General features: G+C 31.9%; 1 protein-coding gene across 1 annotated transcript; it reads right to left on the reverse strand.

Annotated features, from left to right (window-relative positions):
• Positions 1-353: 353 nt before the first annotated feature.
• LOC134688062 (uncharacterized) lies at positions 354-2,012 on the reverse strand. Its single transcript, XM_063548529.1, has 2 exons — positions 1,763-2,012; positions 354-1,091 (listed from the first exon to the last, which is right to left on the reverse strand). Exons 1-2 carry the CDS (start codon positions 2,010-2,012, stop codon positions 481-483), a joined length of 861 nt encoding a protein of 286 aa, XP_063404599.1. The 3' UTR covers positions 354-480.
• Positions 2,013-18,176: the final 16,164 nt, after the last annotated feature.

Raw genomic sequence — 18,176 nt, forward strand, 5'->3', positions numbered from 1 at the left:
CACTATACAGATGTCTATTATATGTTCACAAATGTTAATTACCGAAGTTTATTGATTGATGTTATAACCCGATAATTTGGCATTTAGTGTAAAAATTAAATTAAAATAAATCTAATTTTAACGGATATTTACACAAATCTGCTTTCAAAATGATATGTAATACTAGCACAAACTTGATTAAATACTTCATTTTTACCATGCCACAAAAGACAGAATTTAAACGATTATTGAAAGATCTCCAAATATGTGTATTTAAGTTTGAAGTACACGTATTTATATGTAATCTATAATCTGTCTGTCATTAACATTAACATCTTGAACAGCACAAACGGTGATTTTTCGCGTGTATTTTTAAACTGAGCGAAAATTATACAAGGCAAAATCAAATTTTCAATTTTGTCATCAAATCACGAATAAAACCCAACGCGAAAAATGCCGATATACGGTATATAGATTTTCCCAGGTTTTCGTTTAAGCTTGTCATAGTTGATTAGATGTCTCTCTAATCATTGTTTCTATTTCGGTTTTATTTGGACACTCTTCTTGGATCTTTTTTGCAAATTCTCTTATTGCGGATGATATCTTATGTGAATTCTTCTTGTGGACATCAATAGCTGAATCTACCAAAGTGTAAACATCTAGTGGTATTAACAAAATCCCAACAATTCCACCTGCTATATGAAGACCTCTCGCAGCAGGTCCAAAGGCCTTGAATAAACCACCTCCAATTCTTACACCATTCAGTGCTACATCATCAAAGGTAGTTGCAATGCGAAGCGATGTTAAGATGGTTTTTGCAATTATATCCCAACCTGTACTCTTTACTGCCTGGCCAGTTCCGAAAACAAGTTTTACCCAAAATTTAATCCAGTGTGGAAACGTTTCTTCCATACTTGAAGAACTGTCTGCTTGCTTAGCTTTCTCTTTTAACGTGTTGCCTATTTCTAGGCATTCCGTTTTCCATGCTTTCATTTTCTCATTGTACCTCTTTATAATTTCTTCAGCTGCTTTTTTTCGATTTCTTGAAAGAATAGCATCAGTTGCTGCAGAACCACCCAACGTAACTCCCCCTGCTCCGGCAATAACACCACCTACATGATATGAATAATAATAATGCCGTAATATATATGTTCGTATGAATATTACACGAATTACAAAACTACTTAAAATAAAACTCTGAAAGTTATTACATAGAAATAAATGAACATGCAATTGAAAACCTAGTAGACTTCTCAAATTGCAAATTAGCACATAGTTATCATATACATACACTGAAAACAATTATTGTGCTTTTGTGGCTGGGTTTAGAACCTGTCTAATTTTTTTTATAGAAAAAGGTGTAATATTTTCCCTTTCCCATTTAGAAAATTAGATTTAATTTCGTATGTATTTCTCAGAATGCTTCTTTTATTCTTATACGTAAAGGCGAATAATTTAATTTAAGACTTGTCGTCATATGAGTAAATTTGAGGTCTCAAATTTTATTTTGCAGCTCATTATTTGATACATGCTAAAATACAAAATGTAAACAGATATTGTGTCATAGAGACAACAACCTGACCAAAAATCAAACCATGATCAGCTCAAGAACATTAAATTTTGTGGCATGACACAAAGTTATCATCTTTCTTCCGAAGGTAAAATATTTCTTAAATAGTAGAAAGTTCAAATTGTGGAGCGAATAACATTTTAATGTTATTCCATTACACTTTTATACATGGTTTTTGAGCTTTGGTTTGCCCACGTTAATTTGTTATTGTACCTGCAACAGTAAGCCCCAAAGAAGCTCCAAATGTTACAAAAGAAAGACCAAAGCCAACGGCAGCCATAACACCTCCAACAATTCCTGCAGTGGATCCACCAATTTTCGCCTTCGAGATTCTTCCAAAATGTTCGTCTAGGTTATCAGCCAGATTATTTATTTCTTTTACAGTTTGCTCGCATGACTCAGTCCACTCAAAAAGTGTTTCCTTAAAGTGACACAGTCGTTGCCTAGTTATACTGTTTGCCATATTCTGCTGGTATCGTGCGATTCTGTCAATTAGATAACAAAATGAATTTGATCATACAAGTAAAAAGTGAATTCGATAAAATGATTATATTTCAATGCAATACATTGGACTACAGCTCATATGTTTGTTGTCTTCCATGTCAATTATTCTAATAGATCTCTTATGTGTTTAACTGAACAATATTACACGAAATTGGTTAGTCACATAATCAACCATACACATTTTGAAGGATTTTATTTCTGAATTCAATGTTGTTTGTTTTAATGGATTTTGTGATGAAAAAAGTACAGCAAAGATAATGTAAAATTGAGAATGGAAATGGGGAATGTGTCAAAGAGACAACAACCCAACCAAAGAAAACAAACAGCAGAAGGTCACCAACAGGTCTTCAATGTAGCAAGAAATTCCCGCACCCGGAGGCGTCTTTCAGCTGGCCCCTAAACAAATATATACTAGTTCAGTGATAATGAACGCTATACTTATTTCCAAATTTTACACAAGAAACCAAAATTGAAATAATACAAGACTAACAAAGGCTGATTGCTTTCATATATTTGTCCATGAGCATTCATTATGAAGTTAAATCCAGAAAAACGCCTCAGACGAAATTTAAACGTGTTGCTTTTATTCAATTATAATATTGATAAAACCATTTAAACATGCTTTTTGGAAAATAATTTCATTCCATGTTATTGGAAATTTGGCGTCTTTACAAGATAAAATTGATGGTAAAAACACAAATCATTTATTAGTATGCAAACTATATCAGTCAATGTTTTGTTAATTCGATTGTAACTTGGTTTGCTTTGTCATATATTTATATATCGTTCACACATGCAAAATGTGTTGTATATAGAGAATAATACATGGCAAAATACGTATCATATGTCGTATCATCCCTAGACATCAATATCAGCCCAAGGGCCTTTAGGCCCGAGGGATGATATTGGTCGAGGGTGATACGGCATGTGATACGGATTTTGCCATGTATTATACGCTTTATCATATATTTCAACAGAAGAGTATTATATTATATGAACTGTTTTCTGATCCATAGCACTGGGTTACCTTCAGTTTTACTTGTGTATTATTTCAAAGGATTTGAAAAGAACCATCAACTTACTAATCCGGAGCACCTAACAATTTGCGTGCTGTTGTTTTAAAAAAAAAATGTTTATTATTGTTTTTATTTGTGTGTTTTGTACTTTTTATAGTTGCTTTAGTGTGCCAAAAATATGACAACTTGACGTCACATACAATAAAGAAAACTTTACGTTCGTGACGTCACATACCAAACAATGACGTCATTCAAAAAATTTACTTTTTTTAGGAAAAAATTTCTTGAGCCAAAAAAAATTAAACGGACTTTATGTAAAAAAAAAAAAGAAGAAGTGTGATAAAGGGTTGAGGTGCGATTAAGGATATGCGATAAAGGGTAGGGGTGTGGTAAAGGGTATGCGATAAAGGGCGCGCTTCAAAGTTGCGCGATATGGATTAAACAGCAGGCTATTTATCACATATGCAAAACTACTGTATTTACTACTAAACATATGATAAATATATATCATCATCTCCTTAACTATGTTATTTAGTTAATGAGAATAAAGATCTATCTATCATCTATATATCTATCATATCTGAAGTGGATTAACGATTTCAAAAAAAATGTTTAAACATTGTCTAGTCAGTAATTCTTTAATGCGGAATCGAGTGTTTTTAGTTTGTAAGTCCGCATGGTGACCTTCAGTTGTAACACCTGTTATGTCATCTCTGCTTGATATTTGATTCATTGGTAATCATACCGTATCTTCATACTTTAACAAAAAAAATCATTTCAAATATATTCCAGTCGGATAATTACATTATGTCATTAACTATGAAGGGTAATGAAATAACAGTTAATAGATCCTTCTCAATTGATCATCTTGATTTTTATCAGATCAATTAATTATCAAAGCAAACCATTAAGTGATAAATTGTAAACTTTAATCGAGGTCATCTTTGTTTGGATATCAAATATTGCATTGAATGTTAACACTGTATTGTTTTCTTCATTTTATTATCATTTTGGCAGACTTTATTTACGTCAGACACGCATCTTAATCTAGATTGTCAGGTGTGCTCAAATGTAATAAAGATTCAAATTGAATAAAAAAAAAACGAAGTTGAAGAGCTGCATCAGCAAAACAGCAAAAAATATGCCGCTGTGGCAATACATGTCTTGGGTAGCTTAACGTGTTTTCTCTTACATTTCACAAATTTATTAAAAGAAAATGACGTGACAATGTCATCACATACTGCTGGACTTGCTATTTGGGAAATAAAGTCCACCAGCAATGATATGGACCCAGTTGAAATAATCATCATACGATACCCAGTTTATAATTTGTTTTAGCAGATCCGTTTCATCAAAAAAGACTGATCGTTGACATGAGCATTACCAGTACCAATCTTAATGCACGAGTTGAGCATTTTGGCATTAATATATCTTTTATGATACTCAAGGCAAAATAAAACAAGTTGAAAATCATTGCAAACATAGTGATTTAAAAAAGCGTTTCGAATTATTCAAAATTAATAGATACAATATGACATAACAATACAAGCGTTAAATTCCTAAAACATGCTTATTTAACAGTAACTGTTATGGCGAAATTAATAAACCAAGTATATAGAAAGTATACAAATTCAAACATACCAAATTAAGACACTACTTTTTTGTTAAAAGAAGAATAACCATGTATCATTAACTACACGATAAGAAAACATAAGGGAAACAACAATGGCTGTATGTCGTATTAAATAATGATGATTCTTTACAGTTATATAGATAGTTGTTGTATATCTTTCCTAAGAATTTTGCATTATAAGGACATATTTTCAAAGAATTAACAAAAGCGGCGACTGATTACAACAAACTTTATCAAATGTTTTGAAGATGAAATTTTAAATACTAGTATTATACTTTCTTTCCGTCAATATATTATACCATTATACAAAAAAGAGAAAAGCAAAAATAACGAACTCTGAGGAAAATTCTAAGCGAAAAATTGCTCACTAAGTAAATTTCAAATTCAAAAACTCTAACATATCAAATGAAATGATAATACCTGTCATAAATATAACTTTGTTATGTAGAAAATTGTGAATTGAACTGTAAACCTTAGTTTTAAAACAAATATAGAATTTGGAGGATTTAACGTCTTGTGGCATACATAAAAAGCATTTTCAGGACCGGACCGGACCATCGAGCTTAATAGATGTAATGTGCATCCTATTTCATTATATCTTTTAATTATACAAAATTAATTATTAAGCTTAATTTTCAATTCAAACTCATTTAATTAAAAAAAAACACAATGTATACATTTTTGGGTTCCGAAGCGTTTTTCGTATTTACCTTTAGCAGGAACGCTTACACCCAATGTTAAAAAGCCAGGAATGATTAAAAACGGTGTAACTTCAATTAATTAAAACATACAAAAATTAATTCGGTACGATCCCTATATTTCATTTTTCCTGCTGAGTTAGGTCCCAATTAAAAGTCTTGTGCCTTTGTCTCTTTGACACATTCCCAGTTTCTATTATCAATTCTATTCAAGACCCATTATTCTTATACTTTCGTCCGGGTTTTTTTTCCACATCTAAGACTATTAAAAATTGCGTTTATAAACCATCCACATTGCTAATAATAATTATCAAAGGTACCAGGATTATAATTAAGTACGCCAGACGCGCGTTTCGTCTACATAAGACTCATCAGTGACGCTCATATCAAAATATTTATAAAGCCAAACAAGTACAAAGTTAAATAGCATTGAGGATCCAGAATTCCCCAAAGTTGTGCCAAATACAGCTAAGGTAATCTATGTCTGGGATTAGATAATCCTTAGTTTTTCAAACAATTCAAAGTTTTGTAAACCGGAAATTTATAAAAATGACCACATGTTATTGATATTCATGCCAACACCAAAATGTTGACTACTGGGCTGGTGATAACCTCGCGGACGAAACGTCCACCAGCAGTGACATCGACCCAGTGTTGTAAACAATTATCAAAGGATTCTGTTTTTTTTTTGTATATCTTTTAGCTTTAACAATTAAGTACAGCAAAAATAATTTGCATGTTGTTTTTTTTAAATATTGATGTTAAAATTTAAACATGCATTAGGAAACAATTCAAATTCCATGATATTCAAAATTCTTTACCTGTGATCTTGATGTCTTCATAAGATAAAACTTATGCAATAGATACAAGGTATTTATACGTGTGTAAACGGTCTCGCTCTGTTTGTATATACCTCGATTGCCACGTGTTATTCTTCGTCACATCTTAAATCTTACGTGTTTTGAAGAATCGGTTTAACGACTGGGCATGTTATATAATATTTTAAAATACTTTTGCAATCCTTGACTTTACATAGCTTACACGGCATAAATGGAAACTGGAAACCAAAAACTGTGGAATGCTATTATGCTATCAGGACCTATAGTGGTACAAATTTCAAGTAGTTTTAAAACTCTACTTATTCTTATATAAAAGGATTTTCCGTTTAAAACATTTGTTTTTTTCAAATGCTTTTTTTAAGGTATATGGCATCATAATGTAGTATTATACAGTGTGCAAACATCTCTTCACGTTCATACATGCATTGCTATATTATCTCAATTTTTAGGATATTCAGTACCAGTACATTATTGTCCAATTGCAATACCTTGTCAGTGTAACACAATCAACAACCTGTATCTTGTGTTTTATATTTTCATAGGACCTCCAATATTTAAAAAACGAAAACGTTATAAAAAATTTCGTTAAAATGGTGATATTTTGGAAACCGTCAAATTGAAGATCTGGCGAAGAGCAGAGCGTATTTTGTGTTTACCAAATTTTAGGTTTCACATGCTTTATTTGTAGTACTTTATTAATTTATCATTTAGATGATATTTCGTGACTAAATGTGTCATGAAAAGTATGATTCAGCTTCCGGTATTTATATTGTAAGTGCCCCCGAAACTGAAATACTATTTTTTTTCTGATGCTTTATATTTATTTGAGTTTCTATTGTTAAACAGAAAGATAAACGAATCCTATAATTAAAAGCCAATTCATCTAATACGAAATACTGAGATATTTTAAAGACTTTGAAGTAATAAGTTTCTACTACGACAAATTTGTATCATCTGCGAATTTGTTTGTACTACTTTGCAAACAAGTGCAGATTTCGCTGACTACAAAACTAGGTATAATCCACCATTTTCTACTTAATGCCCGCGTCACACTGTCCCGACTTTTACGCCGATGGCAAAACGATTATGGAAATTTTCAAAATCGGGACTGATCGTATCCAGATCGGGCTATTCGTAGTGCCATCTTTAACCATCGTAGAACCATCGTCCATTTTTTCTAGTCTTCGGGGACAACTTCGGGAAGGGTTCTAAATTTTTTAACATGTTAAGGGTTCGTATTAAGTTCGTATCACCATCCTCACAATCGTAATGTCACCGGGAATGCATTTTTGAACATCGTATTGCCTTCGTGTTTCCATCGTTTCCATCGGGCAGTTTTGACATTACGATGTCTACATGAATGAATCACGAAGCTACTCGAAGTTCTTACGATGGCAACACGACTTCGTGAATACCTCGTAATCCCGTCGTGTTGCCACTGAATAAAAGTACGAAGGCGACAAGATGGAACTACGACGGCAATAAATCTAGCTAAATGTAAGTTAATTTTCGCGCTAAAATTTAAAATACATTTAAGGTAGCACAATACAAAGATTTCTTCACTCCCAATCAGACAACTTTATACTGATGTAATTCATTTCACCCTTCTTTATATTTTATAAATGAGGTACCAAAAGAAAGAAGAAAGATTAATCTTTCAAATTGTGATAATTTCCTTATGACATAATTATTACATACTTTATTACAGCGTTGTTTCTATTAATTCAAATGGAACAAGAAGAGTAGCTATTACAGGCTCAGAACTTACTTTTACAAGTAAAATATTATTTTTTGTCAATTTTTCATATCAAGTAACATAATGAAAAGCATAAACGCGCCTCGTACACCAACACTGTAGGTACACGTATATAGGGAAACCAACTTTTTCTTCGTTATTTTGATTTTTTATGTATCATCTGAGTTGTTGTCACACGAATGTTTACACCATAACCATTTTGTTTTCTATATGTCATATTTTACCGCATTTGTTGCTTTCTCCACATCCTTCCTTTTGTCTATATTATTATGATATTCTCCTGGAAAGAGCTCTTTTTGAATAAAAGTGATCAACGAACCTATTACCTTACCTTTAAGATAGATCAGTAAACAAGGGCATAATTATGGGTTATTATTCAGACTAGTCCACACATTTTACAGTTCAAACAAGGCAATGCCGAGCGTGGCACCCCCTCGTATGTAACCTATTAGGGACAAATATGGACACTATATTTTTATATGACACATGCAGAAAATGGTAAATTGAAAATGCATATTTGAAACATAAACTATTTTTTTTAGAAATCAACCAAAACATTCAGTAACTGTAAATACCTTTAATATTGTATTTAGAACCAGCAGGTAAAAACATGAGCAACCAATTTTCTGTGTATTATGCTATTTCAATGAGAAAAAACAAGTCCATCTGCATGACCTTGACCTTTGGCCTTGAACGGAAAAAATGTGGTTAAAATCTATTGAAGCATATTGGTTTTAGAGTGTCCACAAGGGTGATATTGCCTTGTATTACAACTGCCACTGTGACCTTGACCTTTGAACTTTAAAGTCAATACCGCTTAAGACATTCTTAACGAGTAACACCATACCAAGTTTTGAGCATTTTGGTTCTAGAGTGTCAATAACAATTTTATCTACACGCAACTTACATGTCTTTTAAACATCGTATGGCCATCGCGCCATCATCGTAATCCATCGTGTAGCCTTCGTGATCCATTGTGTAGGCTTCGGGTGAGATAGGACGCTTAAATACCCGTCTTCGGTTAACCTTCGTATGTCCATCTTTTGCTATCGTAAATAATTTCGGCACCATCGTATAGACTTTGTTATTCATCGTACATGCATCGGTCACTTTTTGGTATTTTGACGAAATCGGGACCAACTTCGTACGAACTTACAATTTTCGCATTCGGGTGTCAATCGTATATAAAAATCAAGACAGTGTGACGCGGGCATAAAAATATACCTGTACCAATTCAGGAATATCACCACAGTTGTTATCCTTCGTTTATTGTGTTTGAGCTTTTGATTTCGCCAAGTGATTAGGGACTTTCCGTTTTGAATAAATTTCGGGCTCAGTTTTTTTTAATTGCAAATAATCTTTCCTTTCTGAGCGGTAAGTGATTTATGATTGTAAATAAATAGAGGTAATGGCAACCACAATAACCAAACATCCAAATAGATTTTCAGTTGAAAAACATGATTTGGGTGAATAGGTTATCTCTATATTATATTACCTTTGTTAATTATAGCTTGCTCCGTCATTTGTGTTTGATAAGATATTGTTTTGTCCTGCAATTAGGTGTCCTACTATACAGATACAGCCATACAGATATCGCTATGCTGTATATGTATACTATACAGACATCGCTTTAAAGCTCCGCCCACTGCCGGACTGAGTATTGTTTGAACCTGTGTGACCTCAAAATATGTATTCCAGTTGCATTCCAATGACGATGACAATTGTTGATTTCAAAACTTGAATGTATATAATTGTGTTACAAAATCAACCATGTCAATTTCAGCATGCATGTTTAGTGAATGTCAAGTCTGAAGCGTAGGAAAACTCGTACACTTCTGTTTCAAATTTGACATTTTGTTATTTGTTTTTACTGTTGAAATTAGTTGTTATGTTTAAATAGATAATTATTCACCTTGAGTGATGTATTATTGTTGACCATTCGAGATGCTGTTTTTGCGAACTCGTCTTCAGCGTAATGTGTGATTTTGATATTACTACGCGGGCCTCAAGGGATTACAAATCGAAAATAAATGCTTAATATGTTAGTTTTTGTGTCTTTCAAAACACAATTAATATATAGAATTAATTGCAGGATAAAGACAATAACTGTTTAGTGTCTTTAAATATCAGCTGTATTCGGCTCGAAACAGGTGTAGTAGCTCGCTAAAAGCTCGCGTACACATTGTTTCCTAGCATCGTACAAATACAGCTGATATTTAAAGACACTCAACAGTTATTGTCTATGTACACTATTGTGAACGATTATAACTGGCATGCATATCAAGGAAAAGTATAATGTTTGTTCTTTTAAACAGCATTCAAATTAATTCATAACACCACTATTTGTAAAAGATTGATACACCCCTTCAATTGATTACATAAAGTATTTAATAGTTGTTCTACTCTAGTCAAAATATAGCATATATACATCATTGAAAAACTTTTATTGATATGTATACTTTAAAGAAAAAATGCCTGGTCGATAACGACATGATTTACAATTTAAAAGATGCTGATATGTATCATCAAACACGCAAACAGATACAAGACCGTTGATTTTCTCATTTTTAATGGTTTTATAATAGTCAGTTTATGGGTTCTTTATAGTTTGCTGTCCGATGTGATCCAAGGATCCGTGTTGAAGACCGTACCTTGACCTATAATGATTTACTTTTACAAATTGGAACTAAGATCGGTAGTAGTATCATTGGTACAACATCCTCTTATATCTATTTTGATTTATTTTAGTATTCTATATTTTATTCTACATTTTCAGGGTAACAAATGATTAAAAAGACAGGTACATAATAACAGATAATATCCAGCATGTTTACAACCAAAATCGTTTCGGATTTTATAATTTTGGTTTTACTGTCTTTCAGGGTATCACCAGCCCAGTAGTCAACACTTCTGTGTTGACATGAATATCAATGGTTAGGTCATTTCTATAAATTTCCTGTTTACAAAACTGAATTGTTGAAAAACTAAGGATTTTCTTATCCTAGTCATAGATTACCTTTGGCACAACTTTTTGGAATTTTGAATCCTCAATGCTCTTCAACTTTCTTCTTGTTTGGCTTTATAAATCTTTTGATTTGAGCGTCACTGATGAGTCTTATGTAGACGAAACGCGCGTCTGGCGTACTTAATTATAATCATAATACCTTTGATAACTATTTCATGTTATATTTTGTCGCACCGAAATATATTTCTATAGAAATTGCTTTTTTACAAGTACTTGCAATATTGTGAATTTGTTTCCCTTTGTCTAAAGTGAAATTTACTTTTAAAAGTTAATACTACGAACATTTGCACTGTCAACATATAAGAATCGATATACTGATAGTGATAATGAAACAGATACCAATATTTGAGATACATTTAATCGTTTTAAACATTCAAAGAAAAAAAATAAAGTTAATAACAAGTACCTAAAACTTAAATTATTCGGCATCCATTGTTTGTAGACGAAACGCGCGTCTGGCGTACTAAACTATAATCCTGGTACATTTGATATCTATTTTATGTTATATTTTGAATACAAGCTTATCAAACCCAGCACTTGAAATTATTACTCGAATTAGATTAAATCAGAATAAAATCTCAGATATATAAGTTATAACTTGAAAATAAAAGGTTTAAAATCTCCTTGTATTATATATTTAATAAAACATAAGACAATATAAACAAAATCAATCAGTGAAAAGGGGACTTCAGAAATAATGGAAAACTGTTAATTAAAGTAGTATAACCCATGTATAGATTCTACGACGCTAAAGATAATTTTAAATCTCTATTTTTTCCCCCGCATCGCAGAGGGTTTTTTTTCAGTAAGAAACATACCCCTGTGTGAATAATTTTAAATTACGCGAGAATAACAGGGGTTTTTTTTCTTTCTAATTGTAAATGTAAACGTGATACGATGGCGCGGATGGTTTGTTACTGCTGATGAGTTGGGAGTTACTTTTTTGAAAATTGAAATTATCGCATACATGTTATTGATTCTAGGTCTGAAATTCTTCATTCGTGTCAAAGAAAGAGATAAAGATTTAAAACATGCCATCTTGTTTTTATACTATAACCAGTAAAAGTTTGAAATGGCCTATATATATACTTGACTGTATTGATTTACTCGACCAGTCTGAATTGGTCTAAATTTACTTCATAATACTCGCCTGAAATCTGTGGACTACTTTACAGTCTGAACTTGAGCTCGATTTTTATTCGACAACTACTTATTCATTTATTACATGTCTAAGCCATGCCCGACCTAGTTTGAACAATACACAACCTATTTTTTGTATTTATTTATAGTATTCAATCAATTTAGGAACTGTTCTTAACAATAACTATTTCCCCTGAGTATAAATTTGAACATTAATTTGAAGTTAAAAAAGTATTCAATATAGCATTGAAACCAACATTTATCAATAAACATAATAGAACTTCAACACCAAATTGATCAACACTTTCATATCATATATATATCACCTTTAAAACAAAAACAAAACAAGCTGATCAAATTTAATTTCAATTAAATCAAATTTAAATAATTAAATATGTTTGTCTTTCTTCTCATTTTTTGGTAAAATTGCGTCAAAAACTTCGAGTAGAAAAAAAGTGTTAACATTACATTAACTTCTGGATCGATGACTGGTCTAGCTATGAAAATACGGAAAGTCAAACAGAAAATAGCCAATAAAGCATGTGAAAAATCATCTTGATGATCTTTGAAGGCTAAATTAGTACTCAGCTGTCTAAAAATTAATTCTATTACACAATAACTTTCATATTTGAAAAATCCACCGGAGCCAAAATGCGAAACTTAACTCCTAACTGTATTGCTACCTAAGACGATTCCATTAATATGGATATTATATGGTTTGGGCTTATTTTTTTAACGTATATACTGAGAATTATACATCAGCATTTTCCCGCTAATTCTCTTTTCTATTATGGCTAACGATTTCATTTTTTTCTGTAGAAAGTGACGTTAATGATTTCTTTTTTGTCTGTAGAAAGTGACGTTTTCTCTTAATATACTATTACTTGAGCTCTATTACTTGTAATCGCTTTGGAGGCCAATCAGGCCGTTGTGATCCTGTTTGAAATGGAATTCATTTTTTTTTATGTCAGGTATTTTAATACAATTGATACAATATTCCATGGTTTGTATTTCCTATCATAATTTCCTTGATAGTGGATTGCTGCTCATAAGGAAGCTATTGAACCAAGAGTTCCAAATGCTGAGGTTGAAATCGTCCCCTTCGTAAATTTAAGGACGCCATCACGAGTTGGTTGACTGGTATGGAATAACCGTCTCAAAGATGATATCGGACATGTTCCTTATGTCGTAACTTTAATACCTTCCCTTTTCACGAATGTGACCTATCAAATTTTACTATTTACCGGAGTTGTAATAACATAACAACAATACGGGTGCCACATGTGGAGCAGGATCCACTTATACTTCCAGAGCACCTGAGATCACCCAAAATTTTGGTGGGGTTCGTGTTGTTTAGTCTTTAGTTTTCTATGTTGTGTCTCCTGTACTATTATTTGTCTGTGTGTCTTTTTTTTAGCCATGGCGTTTTCAGTTTATTTTCAATTTATGAGTTTGACTGTCCCTCTGGTATTTTTCGTCCCTCTTTTAAAATAAAGGGGAGGGTTGGGATCCCCTTACATGTTTAACCCCGTCACATTCTGTATGTATGTGCCTTTCCCGAGTCAGGAGCCTGTAATGCAGTGGTCGTCGTTTTTTTATGTGTTACATTTATTTTTTTTCGTTTATTTTGTGTACATAATTATTTAGGCCGTTAGTTTTCTCGTTTCTAATTTTTTTACATCGTCATTTCTGGGCCTTTTTTAGCTCACTTTGCGGTATGGGCTTTACTCTTTGTTGAAGGCCGTATTGTGACCTATAGTTGTTAAATTCTGTGTCATGGTGGTCTCTTGTGGACAGTTGTCGCGTTGGTAATCATACCACATCTTCTTTTTAATATGTAACGCTATATGCGATCTCTTGAAAATGATAAAACATTTTCATGTTTGTCTTCATCGTTGACAATTTAATTAACATTATGAAAACTGAAGCCACAACTCTAGAATTGTATAGATATAAAAAATACGATGTGGTATCATTGACAATGAGACAATTCTCCACAAGAGACCAAATAGCACAGAAATTTACAACTATAGGTCACCGTACAGCCTTCAAGAATAAGCAATGTCCGTACCGTATAGTTAGCCTTTAATAGGGTGATTTTTTCATATGTTCACTGCAAGGAAGTAGCTCATGTGGACTTTTGTGTGCCCAGAATGATAAATGATCATGATTTAAGAACCTTTTAAGAGCAAAAAATCATGGGGTATCAAGTTACACTGAAAAAAATGAAATTATGTAATAATTATGCATTTATATACTATACACCATTCAAATAAAGCACAACAGTTTGAGGCAAATTGAGATTTTGATGGTATTACATACATGATTTGCAATTAATTAAAAACAATTCTCAATGAAATCTTCTTCTGATGATGTAAATTCTAGTTGCACAGTTTTATTGAAAATTAGAGCAAAGTTGAAGAGACAGCTACATATAAAAGTAATGTTGTCCTTTAGGGTTATTATTTTTATGGCTCAATTGTTGACATTTAGGTAGAATATGTATACCTTTATCTATATATATTAATCATATTCCTAATAAAGTTAATAAAACTGTTGGGTTTGTGAAGTTTAATTTAGAGCTCATTTACAGCAAAAATATTGACCTTAGTATGCAGGAAAAAGACTTGCCAATTAACGTTATACAACCAATAAACAATCAATTAGCAGTAAAGATACACGCAGAATATATAAGTTATAACTAATTGAAACATTCTTCCTAAAAGATAAATACATAGCCATTACTGTAAATCTACTTATTTTCGTGGATAGTTTATTTCAACTCTGTTTATCATGCAATGGGGCGATTTAATTTTATATTCTTTTTTTAATTTACTTGATTTTGTTTGAAAATGAAAGATTAAATTCAAGTTTAAAATTTTTGCGATGAAAATTTCAGTTCGCAGTAGTAACTATTACAGGTTAATGATATCCCTTGTATTGGCCACCTTAGTATTTTGTTTCTTTCTAGCTAAGCCATTGACTCTTTTATTTATAAAAACCTGTAATGGCAGGGTTTTTTTAATGAAAAAATGCAACGTTCTAAACCTTCCATTGAATATGAGATTTGTCTGAATCGTTTATAATTTCAAAAACAGTATGATAAATAAACCAACATCGCTTAATAAAGGCAACAGTAATATACCGCTGTTCGAAATTCATAAATCGATTGAGAAAAAAAAACAATTCCGGGTTACAAACTTAAACTGAGGGAAACGCAACAAACATGAGAGGAGAAAATTGTGAAGATGGTATATTGAAGGTTCAGTTTCATAGCTTAACAATATGTAGCAATGTTTATCTTATTTACAAACGAAGATTTGGTATTTGGTTTGATGACGAATTCGACTATTCGTTTAGTGTCACGTTGTTTTATTTATGACTTCATTTCCAATTTATGTAAGTTGATTGTTTTTTCTTAATCAAAATGGGATTCTAACACACGTTTAAATGTTTCATCAGCCCAGCAATATTTTGTTTATAATTGTGCACACAGATAAGAATTATTATTAATAACATTAGGATATTTATTACATACGAAATCTACAAAAAAAGTATACGGATGTTGAGTTGTAATTCATCTAGTGTAGTGTTTAGTTGTATGCTGAAAAAGAATGTCAACGTCTATGACTGTGCTTGTTGAAATAATGCATAAGAACATAAACGAAATCTAGATTAATAACTCATTTTGCAATGATTGTTAAAACATAATTACAGAGTTGAATGATTGTTTTTGTTCTTCAATTCGATAATACATTATAATTTGTTGGACCAATTTGAACCCCATACTCTTATGAAATGTCGTATCAGATTTGACAACTCATTTGTTCAATTGTCTTGAAATGATAAAAAATAACAGACACCTTATAACGCTAATATGATTTCCAGTTGAACTGGGAATTGTAATATTTGTAGCTTGTATCTAGGGCATTACATCACTTTCTAATATTTAACACTGTAACAGTATCAAATTATTTTTTGTATGTTCGCTGGTACAGAGAAACTATGTTGTCATCTGACTTACATATAAAACAAAGCCAGACAATTATTACTTTTGTCAGCTTAATGACATCTATAATTTTATTTAGAGCTCTTTGCTCTAATGTACGACATGTCTTATTCCAGACAGGAAAACGAATTTGTTTTGTTTGGCGAGTGAATGTTGACCGACAAATACTTATTTATATTTTGTATCTATGGTACTTGCTCACCGACTACACTATAGGTTTTGCATAAGATATGCTTTCGTTTTTTGTTTGTTTTTGTTTTTTTCATATTTTTTAAAGGTTTTTCTCAATTCTTCATTTATCTTGTTCATTATTCACCAATAGTTATTCTGTCCATTTGGCCCATTATTCTCTATCCTGTAAATACCACCCAGACTCTCATTGCTTTTAATCATACCCTAGTAAAGAAGGGTAGTACACATTTTTTGGCTTAGAAGTTTAAAACCAGTCATTCTGTCAGTTGAATTTGGAGCTCATCGTCGGGGGAGAAAACTCGTAGTAAAATTCACCATTTAATTTTTTTTTATCTTTCATCAGGTGAAATACATATTAATTATTTCAAGTTTATTTTGGAAGTCAGTTAGAGTTATACAAACTTGAATGGTGATTGTGTCTAAATTGCATAAACATTGTGGATGCAAAAATATAAAATGGTGTTGTGCATTACATTTCATATAATGTGGAGTCTAATTTTGTACGTAATTACCATTCTTTTGATGTGGTCTCTACTGACAATAAAGGGGTGAGTTTTCCTTTGGAAGATAAAATGGGATACCACTATCAAGAAATGTGTAAGGTCATTAACTAACTATTTACAAAACTTTAAAACTATCAAAACAATAAGGATTTTCTACACTGGGAAAAGACTATCATAGCTGTATTTGACAAAACCCTTCGGAATTTTTTATCCTCCATTCTGTTTCAACTTCGTCTTTCATTCGGCTTTTTTAAAATATTCGATCGTTGCTGTAGACATAACGCGGGTCAAGTGTACCCAAATTTAATTCTGGTATCTGTGAAGAGTTTATTTTCACTCTTTGTATCAATGCAATTGTTGGTTGAAGTTGCCTTCGTGGTTGTCACCAGCCTAGTAGTCAACACTTCTGTGTTGCCATGCATTAATTATAAATTCACTGTTTATAAAACTTCGAATTTTTCAAAAATACTAAGGATTTCTACACCTGGCCGTTGGATATACTAGCTTAGCTGCATGTACAATAAATTTGGGAATATTGGGTTCTCAATATTTTTCAACTTCGTACTTCTTTCGGCTTTTTTACTTGTCTTTATTTGAGCGTTACTTCAATTGTGGATTTGTTGAAGAAAATTATAGCACAATCATTTTTGTATGAATCAAAATGATAGCTAGGCCCATTCCAATGAAAATGAAAAAAATATGTTAAATATTTATTTTTTTTATTATTTTCAAAAGTATATGTTTCAATTTAAGCATGATGGGTACGTCGCTATATTGTAGATTAAGGCAACAGTACTGTAGTATACCGCTGTTCGAAAGTCATAAATGGTTTTAGAGAAGAAAAAACGGGTTACAAACTAAATCATAGGGAAACACATCAACTATAAGAGGAAAACAACGAAACAACAGAAACTTTTAAGCGCAACAAAACAAAATCGACAATTTAACACACACAGAAACGAACTATTAGATAACAACTGCCATTTTCTGACTAGGTACAGGACATTTTAAGAAATAAAATTGTGGGTTAAACCTGGCTAACCGAACCTCGTGAAATTGTTTAATATAATACTAAAATAACGACATTACATGACAGGACTACAGTACAAATAAATGCAAGATTATTCAGGACAGAGAAATTCGCAAATAAACAATACAATAGCATATTTCGACATGCTGATAGTTATCAAAGGTACTAGGCTTATAACCTAATACGCCAGACGATAGTTTCGACTACATAAGGCTCATCAGTGACGCTCAAATCAAAATAGTTAGAAAACCAAACAAGTACAAAGATGAAGATCATTGATGA

The sequence above is a fragment of the Mytilus trossulus genome, chromosome 10 (genome assembly GCF_036588685.1).
Source record: "Mytilus trossulus isolate FHL-02 chromosome 10, PNRI_Mtr1.1.1.hap1, whole genome shotgun sequence".
NCBI lineage: Eukaryota > Metazoa > Mollusca > Bivalvia > Mytilida > Mytilidae > Mytilus > Mytilus trossulus.